Genomic DNA, 13,882 nt, shown 5'->3' on the forward strand with positions numbered 1-13,882 from the left:
AATTTCTCCCATTTTCTTCTATTATTTCCTCAAGATTATGAAATAAATATTTTCTCATAAAATTTTCTTAATTTCTCTTTACAATAATTCCTAAAAAAATATTTCTAACCTCCAAAAATTTCCTCATAATTTTCAAAATCCATGTTCTATTTATTTCTCATTTACTCTTTGATTTTCAAGCATCTATTGCCTAAAAAATCTATAATAAATACCAATCATACATTTTTTTTCCAATTTCATCATCAACAATTCTAAAATATCATTCTCATATTTCTGGATGTTTTAAGAAATTTTCAAAAATAACTCACCTTCCCACGGAACGATTCGGTATTTTTCTATATTACGACAAAGTCTCGATTTGCATATCCAATGACGTCTTCTATCACTAATTTTCACACGAATTACTAAACTTATCCTATAGGATTTTTCTAGAAATTTTTAATATTTTTCTCTATATTTTGTTTTTCCTATTTTTTTTCTTTCTCTTTTTCAAATCTCTCTCTTACTCTCAAATTTTTTTTCTTACAACATTTCTCTTTCCAATTTAAGTACTTAAACCTTTCGAGTTTTCTCTATTTATAGAAGTTGAATTAAGTTTAGCATAATTGTAGTAACCCACTATCTTTAATTATTTTATCATATTTCTTAATTATTTTTCACTAAATCTCTCTCATAATCTTTAATTATTTGTCCACACCCTACTTTGTCTCCCACATTTCTCTATTATTTCACCTATTATTTTTTATTATTTGTCCACACCCTACTTTGTCTCCCACATTTCTCAATTATTTCAACTCTTATCTTTAATTATTTTGTCATATTTCTTAATTATTTTTCACTAAATCTTATCTATAATCTTTAATTATTCGTCCACATCTTACTTTGTCTTCCAAATTTCTTAATTATTTCACCCACTATCTTTAATTATTTTGTCACCTTAATTGTTTTTCACTAATTCTTATTTTGAATAGATTATTATTTTATTTAGTTCATTAATTTTAAGCTCACTTTCTTAGCCTACTAATTTTAAGCCCATTTACTTAGCTTTTTTTTTTTTTAATTTAGCCCACTAACTCTAAACCCATTAGTTTTCTCAATTATAATCTCTAATAGATGTCAAAAAATATTTTAAATATAAATTAATTAATTATTATTATTTTCCAAATTTTTTCGATATTACACGAACCCCTGGGTTCCCCTCGGCGACGATGGCTGCATCGCAACTACCATTAGCCACGATCGCACCAGACACCGGCTTGGTGCAATGATCATGGTGGGTCGACCGCCATGGTGGACCCACCTTGGCAATGGCGATGGGTCGGCATCGACCCCCCTTGCGGTCGTCGCATAGAAAGAAAGAGTATGTGTGTATCGTCCCGATGGTAGTGGGTTAGTCACCATGGCCGTTGCATGTGTGTGTGTGTGTATATATATATATATATATATATATATGTATGTGTTTGTGTGTATATGGTGCGGCAGAGAAAGAGAGAGGCGAGATGGTGGCCGATGGTCGGGGGTGGTCTAAGGAGAGAGCGGGTTGTGGGGGTAAAATAAAAATTTTAAAATTATTGAAGAATTTAGTAGGCCGTGGAGAGTAACTTTGTAAGCTGTCGATAGAATTTTTCCCTGTGTTGAGGGAAAAAATTCTGTACCCAATTCAAATCTGAATGGCGGCTGCAGCATTTCACACTTGAACTCACTAGAGAATTGTGTCGATTCTGGGGGGCCTCAGAATTGTTGATGCATTTAGGAATTAACTGTGTTTGAACGAAACGGGGCAAAGACCAGTTAAGGCCCTGTGCATTTCCCATTTCAATTTAGACTTTTTCCTTATTCCCATCTTCATCATCATCCTCATCCTCATCAATCATCAATGTATTCCCATCTTCACCATCATCATCAATCAATCATCAATGCTCTTCACCGCCCTTGACGGCTACTAATACCCGCCAGTCCGCCACAGCCAACCACGTCTTGCCATTTGATCCGTCCCAAAACACTAAAAAAACACCACATTTTTCTGGGTCAATAAATGAGGAGGGTCTCAGGGCAGAGGAAAATCAGACAGCTTCTCGAAGCCCTTCATCAAGTTCAGCTCAGGTCAAAACTCATAAATGGAGGCAGTTGAGAGTTGCAGACCATTGCTGCTTTTAATTTCGCTTCTTCCTCTTTCTATTTATGTACCCCCATTCGCCATCATTCATTACTCATGTCGTGAGATTTACTAATTTTCTGCCGAAGCTTGAGGAGTTTGATTACTAATGATGGAATATTGGCCACTCAAGCTCGGCTTTGCAGCTTGTCTCATTGCTGCGGCGGCCATTCATGGAGCTCAAGCGGACGCCACGGTCACCGGCAATGTCTTCTGTGACCAATGCAAAGATGGCCAGATTTCACATTTTGATTATCCCCTCTATGGTCAGATCATCTCTATCTATTAATCCGTATCTACTTTTCCTTCTCCCTAGCATTGTATATAATGTTAATGTATCGGTGGCCTACGCACCCAAAGGCAAACATTTGGCCACCTTATCCACCAACCCCAATGAGCTACCATGTTACTAAAATGAAAAAAGAAAGAAAATGTCCATCCAAGTTGCTTTGATTTGAAAAAGAGAAAGCGGTATCTATAGTGTTAGTGAATGTTTTTCTTTCTAATCATGGTCCAGTCAGATAGAAAAACTGTATCAAGAATATCATTCTACATTTTGCTGTTGGTTGAAATACGAATGGCTTGCAGGAATAAAAGTTGGAGTGAAGTGCGAGGACAGTAACGGGCAAGTCACACTGTGGAGGGAAGAGGCTACAAATTGGTTTGGAAGCTACGCCATCAGAATAGAGGGCAGCCCTGATTTAAGTGGGTGCTATGCCCAGGTTTCAGGGAGCGGGCAAGCCTCCAAGAGTTGTGTGGCCATGGCCGGCCCGCCCAGACAATTGAAACTCACCTTCAGGCTCTTTGATACCAATCTATACAGTGTGGATCCTCTGCTTTCCCAGCCCGCTCAGCCCATGTCCTTCTGTCCTAAATCCGCCGCCCCGGCACCCCCTGCGCCCGTCAGGCCTCCAGCTATCAAGCCCTCGCCGATACCACCGACGCCTTTCTTGCATCCTTCTGCCTGCCCATACTGGTAATCAATCGACACCAAGAAATCCAAACATTGGTTTAGAGATGCAAAAGGAGCCAATTTGATATGGTCCAGCTCAACATGAACAGTGCAGGTCTGGCCAGGCCCAGCATGGGCAGCTGCCCACTTGGGCCGGGCCAACCCTTTTTCTAGAATTATGGCTGGTAGGCTGCGGCCTAGTTTTCATAATTAAAAATTATTTTAAAATATTTGAAAAATATAAAAATAAAAAAGCAGGCCGAGGGGGCCATCTAGCTCGGCCTGCAAACTGTGCTTTGCTCGACCTCTTTCGGATCCAACTCGGTCCATTTGATATTACGGGCTTGGGTAACAAGCAATATAATAATAGTATTGTTGGATATATACTTAATCTCATCTCATGTATCTATGCAAAAGTGAAGTTTAGTAAATATAATTCATATCCAATTGAGTATTGTTTTTAACTGCTCTGCTAGGAGCTGGACGATGCGGGAGCACAAGTGCTACTGGAAGGTGGTGGCGCCGGACACGAAAGTAGCTGTGGTCTACGGCTTGGTAGCGGCGAGAAGATACGGGACGGACATGACGCTGTGGAAGGCGATGCAAGGCAGGGGAGACCCTTACAGAACTCTTCTAAGGGAAGCGACAACGGCTCTTCTAAACTCCTATTCCAGCTTTCAGTTCCCATACCACCCGCTTGTTGTCATCCAGGACCTGAATTGGGCGTTGATCGGATCCACTCGCCGAGTTCTTCACACAGCCTTGCGCTTCAAGAGGGCTAACTCTGGCTACGGCAAAGTGGGCTGCAAATTCACCCCTTGCAAGTCATAAATCACGATTCACGAGCCTTTCCAGTTCCACCTCATATATATTATGCTTATTGTACTACTATTCCCTGATTAGTGATATTGTGAATGTGCGAGATTACTCAATTCGGCTACTTGTCATTCCTTCTGTTATAATAATAAGAATAATAATGTTAGTTCTCAGTGAGGGTCTCTAAGTTATTATGATAGAATTTGGTAAAATTTTAGATCTATTGTTGAATACATTATTGTTGGTAAGTTCCTAGATTGATTTTGCCACCTAACATTTACACCCAAAAATAAAATAAAAGAATTTAAAATAACATCTAAGTGCTTCAAAATGTCTAAATACAAAATTTTCAAATGGTGTGATTTGAAATTTATAATTTAAAATGCTTGAGTTACAATTTTTTGTTTTTATTTAGTTTCAAACTTTAACTTGGTGTGAATATAACTCTGAATCCTCAAATAAAATTTAAAAATGTGTATCTAGATAATAAATTTTAAGTTTTAAATAATAATATAACCAAATCACCTACGTACCCTATTTATTATTTAAACAAAAGAATTTACTTCTTTGTTTCTTATATTCTAGTAATAGCCAAAGAATCAATTTTACTTCATGATTAAGATCAATAAAAAACTCAAAATGATAGTTGTCGAATTTTATATTTTATAATACATTAATTGTTATATTTTAATGTTTATCTCTATAATTACTAAATTTTAGTTTTTGTTTAAATTTAGTCACTCTTTTAATTTTTTTTTATCTAATTTGATTAACAAAATTTTATGTCACATACATTAATATAAATTTCAAAATCTTTTTATTGTGACATTTAACTTAAAGTTTAGCATCAAGACATATTGGATTTATGTACGCTGCGTCATATTTTGTTACTAGTATTTGAAAAAAATTAAAAGTTAAACTGAATTTTAATAAAAATTAAAATATAATAAAATATAAAATTCAAAATTTAATAATATAATTTATCTAAACTTAAAATGTATACATTAAAAAAAAATCGCAAACATGAAGACACTTTAGCAGCATAATCGTGGCATTGTAGGCCAGACCCAGCAGGCTGCTGGGCCCCCAACATCACTCAAAATCCCAAAATCAACTCTACTATTATATATTAGGAAAATTCTATTGACAGCCACTAATTTTACTCTTCACAACCCGCAACGTATCAAATTTCACATCAATTTTAAAATTTTTATTTTACCTCTCCCACATCTCAGAGCCACTTTCTTCTCTGACCGCCAACTTCTGTCTCGCCTCTCTCTTTCTCTCCCCCCACACACAAATACATATATATATAATTTTATATACACACATGCTGTTGAGTTGGCCATGGCGGCCAACTCCCCTCCCCCACACATACGTACACTATCTCTCTCTCACACACATACACACACAAACACATACATATATATATACACACACATGCGACCACCATGGCCAACCCCCATACACACACTCTCTCCCCCCCAAATCACACACGAAAACCATGGCCGCGACCATGGCAACAGTCGGGGAACCCGTCATTCCCCGACTGTTGGCAGTCTAGGGCTTTTTTTTATTTTTTATTTTTATTAAATTTTTTTATTATAATAAAATAAAATTAAAAAATAATACAAATAAATAAATTTTAAATATCTATATTTTAAGTAATTATAATTTAACTAATTTTAAATTATTGTAATTAAGTGTTGAATTTTTAATACTTAAAAAAATTTAAAATTAGGTCATTTATCTTATTGAATTACTTAGATACACATATCTAAAAATCTTATCATCATTTTAAATAAATTTTTCAAAATATATGTATCTTTTCGTAATTCAATAAGATAAATTAATTAATTTTAATTTTTTTTAATAAAAAATTTAACCTCTCTAAAATTCATCTTAGGTGTTGAATTTTTTATACTTAAAAAAATTAAAATTAATTAATTTATCTTATTGAATTACATAAAGATACATATATTTAAAAAAAATTATTTTAAATGATGGTACGATTTTTAGATATATGTATCTTTAAGTAATTTAATAAGATAAATTAACTAATTTTAAATTTTTTTAAGTATTAAAAATTCAATACAATGATTTAAAATTTAAAATTACCTAAATTATAATTAATTAAAATGTAGATATTTAAAATTTATTTATTCGTATTATTTTTTAATTTTATTTTATTATAATAAAAAAATTTAAAAAAATTAAAAAGGCCCCCGATTGCCCGGCTCGGACCAGTCAGGGAACGACGAGTTCCCCAACTGTTGCCATGGCCGCGACCATGGCAGTCGAGGCCATGATTTTCGTGTGTGTGTCGAGGCCATAATTTTCGTGTGTGTGTCGGGGGGAAAGAGAGTGTGTGTGTGTGTATGGGGGGGGTCGGCCGCCATCGCCGACCCAACAGCTGAGTCAGCCATGGTGGCCACATGTGTGTGTATATATATATATATATGCATGTGTTTGTGTGTGTGTGTGTGTGAGAGAGAGAGCGCGCGCGTGTGTGTGGAGGGGGGAGGGGGGTCGGTCGCCATGGCCGACCCAGCAGCATATGTGCATATATATATATATATATATATGTGTGTGTGTGTTTGTGTACCCAGTAACATGTGTGTATATAAAATTATATATATATGTGTTTGTGTGTGGGGAGAGAGAGAAGGGCGAGGCGAAGACTAGCGGTCGGAGAAGAAAGTGACTAACAGATGTGAGAGGGATAAAATAGAAATTTTAAAATTGGTGTAAAATTTGATACACTGCGGGCTGTGAAGAGTAAAATTACAGGTTGCCAATAGAATTTTCTTATATATTATACAAGAACATAAATTTCGCATATTATTTTTAAACACGTACCCTTAAATTCTAAATACATTATTTTTATAATTTATTTATTTTGTTTTTACAAATAACGCTTAATTCGGTTTTGAATCAAATGAAATGATTATTTTACTCATAATTTTAATTTTTTTCTTCTCTTTCTCTCTCATCTCTTTCCCATCTCCTGTCTCTTCTCTCTCTCTCTCTCCCCCCACTATCTTTCACGTCGCAGAGGTTCAAATTTAAATCTTTGAGTTTATCCTTCAAACCTAAATTTGATCTAAAGTTCTAGATTCTTCATCGGGCCTCCTCCAAATCCTCAAATTTGGGTCCGAAAATTCATCGTCCAGGCCTTGATTTGAGGAACCAGATTCGAGGGTTCTCAAATTCAGGCTCTTCGAAATCTAAGCCAGCAGGCCTGTCATTTCGCGGACGAAGAAACAACGAACCGCTTTCTACACATCTAAGAGGAGGAAATATAGGTCCCTCGAGCATAGTTAAGTGGCAAAACAACAGACTGAAAAGTTTGGTCAAGGCTCTCAATATGAGTTTAATTCTAAGGAGAAACAAAATGTCTTTTTCGGAGAATTTTAGGGGTGATATTAATAAGGGGTCAAAAACCTATCACCCTTGCCACTTGAGTATATCTTGTAATTTAATTTCTTGAGTGTAGTTCTAGAAAGAAGGTGATTGAGAATGCCTGGCACGTAGTTCCAAATGAGGAGGAAATATAGGATATGTTGCATGAACGTAGTTCGGATGGTTTTTAAGATAATAGATTGTACTCAATTATGTAAATTTGAGTTATGGCAGTTACAATGCGAGAGTTTTACCTTTTTATAAGAGTAACTTTTTATAGACACCATCCACTGTATCTCCTATCTTAAGAGTTATCGTGTATCGTAATTAACTCTTTTTGCGTACATACGTAAAATTGTGCGAAAAATTCTTAAGAAGAGATTTTACTTTTGTACTTAAAAAGAAAATATAGGATATGATTGCGGAACAGCTGAATGACGCATTGAGGCAAAATATCGAAGCTCTGTCTGTCAGTCAGTCAGTCTGGTTCTGGATCAGATTAAAGGCGGGCCCCACTTCCAATCGACATCCCAACTGTGGAACAGATTCGATGTGGTCCCTACCCCACAAAATGCATCCATCGTCATCGACGACTCCCAAACCAAGCACACTCAATCACATTAAGAAAAAAAAAAAAAAAAGTCGCATTCTTCATTTAGAATTCTGATTGCCGTTTACTTGAAATTTTAACTAAATCAAGTGGCAAGTAAAACAAACAAATCGACCTAGACCCTCCTCGAATCAGATTTTGGTACCACTGGACTGGACCAAGTATCCGTATTGATATTACTATAAAAGTAGTTCTTATTGCGTTTTGGATGCAGGCAAAACGCAGGAAAGCATATATAGATCATTTGCCCACTCCGATGCAAATGAAATTAACACTGATCGAAAGGAGAGGAGATCTATTTAGATTACATAAAGTTAAATCTTATTTTGGAGGAAGCATTTTCTTAAGCGTACAGCATATCCATCCCACTGAAATTAATTAGTTCCTCCAGATACAGGTAGATCATAGTGATGCATTGAAAATTACGAATGGTAACAGAAAGGAGGCGGCATATATAGAAGGAGTACATAACATCTGATTGGCCAAGCGATCTCAGATTTGGGGCCAGATCAAGAGAGCTGACCGCAATCAGCAATGGTCACGGACTTCGCGGTCCTACCACTGCTCGAACCAACCTTCTCCACCGCCTTAACCACGTCCATCCCTTCCACGACCTGGCCAAACACCACGTGCTTGCCATCGAGCCACTCGGTCTTGGCCGTGCAGATGAAGAATTGCGATCCGTTGGTCCCGGGGCCGGCATTCGCCATGGAGAGAACCCCAGGTCCGGTGTGTTTCTTGATGAAGTTCTCGTCGGCGAACTTCGAACCGTAGATGGACTCGCCGCCGGTACCGTTTCCTTTGGTGAAGTCGCCACCCTGGCACATGAACCCCGGGATAACGCGGTGGAAGGTGGATCCCTTGTAGTGCAGGGGCTTGCCGCTCTTGCCCCTTCCCTTCTCTCCGGTACAGAGCGCACGGAAGTTCTCAACGGTGCGAGGCGTCGTATCGGCGTAGAGCTCGATCACTATCCGGCCGGCCGGTGCACCGCCAATCGCCATATCGAAGAACACCTTTGGGTTTGGCATTTTCTCTCCTCTCTCACTCTCTCTCTCTCTCTTAATGCGTAGGGTTTAAGCGAAGAATGCGTCAATCATATAAAGGGGACGGGCGCGGCGGTATCTATCGGCGGAAGGTTGATCGTAACCGTTTAATGTGACACGTGTCGGATAGAGGGAGAGTGTAGCGGGAAGGGACGCGTGGGAGAAGTGACCAGGGTTAGTTATTATCTGACCGTGGTTAGTTCTTACATAATTCTATTGCCGGGCGTGTGATATCGGGAAGGCGCGGTGGTTGATGGCCGCCGTGGTTGATATACAGCGCGTAAAGAGATTCCCTGCCACCGGGTCTAATTTTTTATTATGTTTATACAAGTAAGCATTAGTTATTCTATATTAGTTTTTTAAATAATAATTTAAGTATTATTAAAGTCTTCGATATTAATAGCATAAAAGCAAAATGAGGGATCTTGCTTAATTAAGTTCCTTTAAATTAATTATAAGTTACAATTCTTTTTTTTTTTTTGGCTAATTAATTAGCAAAATGTCCCTCTGAACAATTTTTTCCCAAAAAAAAAAAAATCTTCACAAGTTAGTTGTTTATGGCAAGGGGTATTTTGTAATTATAAGTTTTTGATGGGTAATATCCTTTTTTGCTTTCTTGATAATGATTTTGCTATGCCCACAAGAGAAGTTCATCTTTTTTGGAGGTTTTAGACATAATTATTATCTCATAATAAGGTTTATTATTATTTAAAATTGTTATTTATATAGTATTATCCATTCTAAAAAACTCACACACGCGATAAGAAAAGCCCAATAACTACGCATATATAGCCGTTGATTTGCAGTGTGCGTATTCAGACAGAAATTTGGCTAAGGATAAAACAAACCCAATAACTATATGATATCTGTTAATTTGCAGTGTGTGTGTGTGTGTGTGTGTGAAGGCAAGAAGTACACATGATGCACCATGCTTCATGACATTTTTCAATGTTTTTCAAAACTAAATCACTTAAAAGTATAAATAAAATTATGGGGCTTTGATGTTGCGTTGGGTGGACCCTGAAAGTCAATCTTTGATGTTGTTTTGTCTAAGCGCGCGACTGGCATTCTATTCTATTTCCATTTATATAATAATTAAGGCGATGTCTATGTGATGGAAGGGTATTCAAATTCTTTTATCAATCTTCGTATTATGTCCTGTCGATCTCATGTGTTTAGATAGTAATTTTGTGACGAACTACCTAATTAATGTGTCTAGTCCATTCACTTGATTTGGTGTTTTATGTTTTTCATTCCCCATCATCTTCATCAGTTTATACTTCTTTTCAGGCAGATGGTGCAGCTTTTAGCTCTGTGTTAATAATTTGTTCTTATAATTTTAAACATACCAAAAAATATAAGAATATGATGGAGAAATTATTTACTGAGTGTAATCATAATATAATGGTCAATGTCATATATACAAATTAATATTTAGAAATAGAACATTGATAGGCTGTATATAAGAAAGGGTAGGGAAAAATTATTGTGCTGTTAGATAAAATGACATTTTTATCCTTAAGTTAATAATGATTAATGTGTGACAGCCATTTCTTCCCACCCTCTTGCCTCTTGGACAACCTATCATTTAAAATATTATACAGACAGAACCAATATACTATAAGGTAAAAAATTACAGTAATGAAATAATTAAGTTGATATGGCATAATTCTAGAATGAATATTTAAAAATATATTGTGAAATTATAACTGACGTTGCTCTGTAAACCGGGAACATGCAGAGACTCTGCATGAAATTAATAATTAGAAAGAGTCTATAAATATATTCTCACACCCAAATAATTTATTTTGGAATGGAAACTGACATTCTCACCCAAAAACATGTTTACCACAAATTAATACATTGCATACTAAATGATGCTGAGAAAACGCGAAGAACTATATTAAGCATGAGATGAGGGCGGTTGGTTGCCGGAACTGGGTTGGTTGAAATACTTCCGAGGGATCTTTGGGGTGGGAGGAAGTTTTGGGATCTGAGGAGCTCTCGGAATTGCCGGCAGGTTCGACCTTCGGGGCTTCCATGGCGCTGCTGGTTTTTTCAGTGGAATTGGAGAAGCGGCTGGCGGTGGCGTATTGGCTTCTGGCTCTGGTGCCGGAAGAAGGGGCCTTCTTGATTTTTGAGGTGGTGGAGGAAATGGCATCCTAAAGTAAGGAGAAGGTGGCCTCCTTCTCAAAGTAGGAGCTGGTGGCGGAATTGCGTGTTTGAAAACTGGATGCGGCGGCTGCATTGGCGGTGGCCTTGGCTTCTTATAGGAAGGGGATGGAGATGGACTTCTTCGTGTCGGCGGAGGAAGCGGGTTTATAGGCGAAGGCATTGGGTTCTTATAAGAAACAGGAGATGGCGGCGAACTTCTTGGAGTCGGGGGAGGAAGCGGGTTTATGGGCGAAGGCATTGGGTGGTTCTTACAAGAAACGGGAGATGGCGGCGGACTTCTTGGAGTCTGGGGAGGAAGCGGGTTTATGGGCGAAGGCATTGGGTGGTTCTTATAAGAAACGGGAGATGGCGGACTTCTTGGAGTCGGGGGAGGAAGCGGGTTTATGGGCGATGGCATTGGGTTCCCATAAGAAGTGGGAGATGGCGGTGGACTTCTTAGAATCGGTGGTCGAAGTGGGCTTACAGGAATAGGCGGTGGAGTTGGCGCCATGGACGGTGACACGGCTGGTGGAAGAGGGATCTGAGATTCTGGGACAGGTGGCGGCGGCAAATTATTGTAAATTGGGGTAGATGGTGGGGATGGATTGCCGTATATCGGTACAGGTGGGGGGGCAATGTTGTATACTGGGACAGGCGGTGGCACTGAGTTCTGGAGGGTTGGGCGAGGTGGTGGAGGAGGTTGGTTGTCTACAGGTGGAGGCAGGGGCGCCAGGTTGCTGCCGGAAGGGGTTGGCGCGGGTGGCGGCTGGTTGATGTAATCTGGCGGAGGTTGCCAATACGGGTAACGCTGGAAGGGTGGGTGCCTGAAGAAGTGCCAAAAGAAGGCTGAAGCGCAGGTGGCCGGAGAGAACTTGAGCTTCTCGCTGGGGCCAAAGGTCTTTTTGGCGGCGTTGTTGGATTTGAATGTTAACTTGGAGGCGTCGAGGTGGTTGTGGACGGGGCAGGGAGCGCCGGATACGCTGTGAAGCCGCGCAAAGCAGTCCTCTCTGAGTTGGCCTCCTCTTGCGAGCTCTTGAGGAAGAGAAGCTCTGAATTTTCCTTCTCGGTCAAGTGCACTCTTCCCTCTTGTTCGGACCTCTCCGGCATCAGACTGGCACTCAAAAGTCACATGAAGCCCTGCATAATTTAATATATAGGGCTTGTAAAAAATATTTCATATATACCCTTCTACAGTATATGAAAAGAGACTCCTGCTTATATACAACCCTTCTACAATATCTCATATTTCTTATTAGGGCTTGTAAAAAATATTTTTTATTTTTTCTATTTTAATTTTTTCTTGAATAAAAATATAAAAACTAATTTTTAAAAATTTTCATATTTATATATTGAATTAAAGAAACATCCTTTTTTCATATTGTTACAATTTTTTAAAAATCTATACATGACTTTTTGAAATATAAAATGTTAGGGTATATTTAATTATAAACTTAAAATTAAAAATTAAAAAAATAATTTATAACGGAAACGAATTAGTAGGTTTGATATCACTGTCAAAAAAAATTAATTTAGGATAATTTACAGTAAACTTATTGATTGCAAGAGAACAATTGGGTTGGGACGAAAAACAGACGCCGTACCCGAAAACGCCTGGGTAGAATTAATGTTATGAAGTCCGCAATCGGAGCATTCGACAGTTCCGACAGCCTCCACAGCACCATGATCTGACGCAGAGTAGCTGGTCGGAGGCAGCAGCAGCACGCACAGGCAGAACACCAGCAATGCTGCCACCGATGCCTGCTGATGATCTGGACAAAGCGGTTTCATAATGAGGACAAGTAGAGAGAATTGGGCACAGCTTGGCTCTGGCGTCGAGTCAGTCGCACAATTTATACGACGAATGGGTGGGGCCATTGAAGAGAAGATGGTACATTCATTCATTTACTCAATCCCCACAGTGGACAAAAGGTAGGTGCATGGTGGGAACAGTGCATCAGGGAGGGGAAGATTAGTACTGGTTATTGCTCGCCGGCTTTGTGGATGGAACCTCTATGCGGTGTGGAAAATTGAATGATGGTTCAACAGAGTAGATGAGATGCATCTCATTCACTACTCCATTAGTAATCTTACCTACCCCCTTCATATTCTCTTCTTCTTTCCTTCTCTAGAGTTCCAGCTAAGCTAAGCTGCATTTCTTTCTATACATGTCATTCATCTCCATGAATATCCCAAGGAAAGGGTTGCTGCCGTTCAACCATCAACATATAAAAATTTGGGATTTTTTTAATTAAATTTATTATTATTTTTACAAAATTGATATTATTTTTAACCTAATAGATACTTAATGTGTAGATTTTCTTTGTCGACGTTTGGAATTAGTCGATCGTGATTCGTAAGTCCACGATGAGAAATTAGCACATAAATGTAGAGAGAAAGAATAGACGAAGGCAAATTAAAGATCAGGGCATTAGAGTTTTTTACGTGATTCAGTTAGAACGATACCTACTTCACGACTGTTCTTTGAAAATTCTGGCAAAGTAACAATATATTATTTTCTTCTCTTTCTAATGATTTTTTACCCTTTATTTATAGTGATGAGTGTTTATAATTACATAAAATCTAAAAGTGAAAGGATGACATCAGGGAGACAAGATGTCTATCAATTCCATAAAATCGAGAGTAAGCTCCGTATTATTAGGGATCTGATTTGCTTTAGATAAAGTAGGTGGATCTTTACCTTCGGTCATTCAGTAGCAATGTTACTATGCGAATTGAATGGTTAGACCAGC

At 38.1% G+C, this 13,882-nt stretch overlaps 3 protein-coding genes across 3 annotated transcripts; 1 reads left to right on the forward strand and 2 right to left on the reverse strand.

The window, feature by feature from the left end:
• Window positions 1-2,179: 2,179 nt before the first annotated feature.
• On the forward strand, window positions 2,180-4,096 carry LOC127795938 (uncharacterized). Its single transcript, XM_052327922.1, has 3 exons — window positions 2,180-2,421; window positions 2,744-3,131; window positions 3,584-4,096. The coding sequence occupies exons 1-3, from the start codon at window positions 2,265-2,267 to the stop codon at window positions 3,936-3,938; spliced, it is 900 nt and encodes a 299-aa protein (XP_052183882.1). The 5' UTR covers window positions 2,180-2,264; the 3' UTR covers window positions 3,939-4,096.
• Window positions 4,097-8,219: 4,123 nt separating this feature from the next.
• On the reverse strand, window positions 8,220-9,009 carry LOC127809975 (peptidyl-prolyl cis-trans isomerase-like). The gene has a single exon (XM_052349187.1). The coding sequence runs from the start codon at window positions 8,961-8,963 to the stop codon at window positions 8,445-8,447; it is 519 nt and encodes a 172-aa protein (XP_052205147.1). The 5' UTR covers window positions 8,964-9,009; the 3' UTR covers window positions 8,220-8,444.
• Window positions 9,010-10,655: 1,646 nt separating this feature from the next.
• LOC127809968 (proline-rich protein 4-like) lies at window positions 10,656-12,963 on the reverse strand. Its single transcript, XM_052349178.1, has 2 exons — window positions 12,734-12,963; window positions 10,656-12,269 (listed from the first exon to the last, which is right to left on the reverse strand). Exons 1-2 carry the CDS (start codon window positions 12,918-12,920, stop codon window positions 10,882-10,884), a joined length of 1,575 nt encoding a protein of 524 aa, XP_052205138.1. The 5' UTR covers window positions 12,921-12,963; the 3' UTR covers window positions 10,656-10,881.
• Between the last annotated feature and the right edge of the window lie 919 nt (window positions 12,964-13,882).

Source organism: Diospyros lotus, chromosome 1, assembly GCF_014633365.1.
Source record: "Diospyros lotus cultivar Yz01 chromosome 1, ASM1463336v1, whole genome shotgun sequence".
Taxonomy (NCBI): domain Eukaryota; kingdom Viridiplantae; phylum Streptophyta; class Magnoliopsida; order Ericales; family Ebenaceae; genus Diospyros; species Diospyros lotus.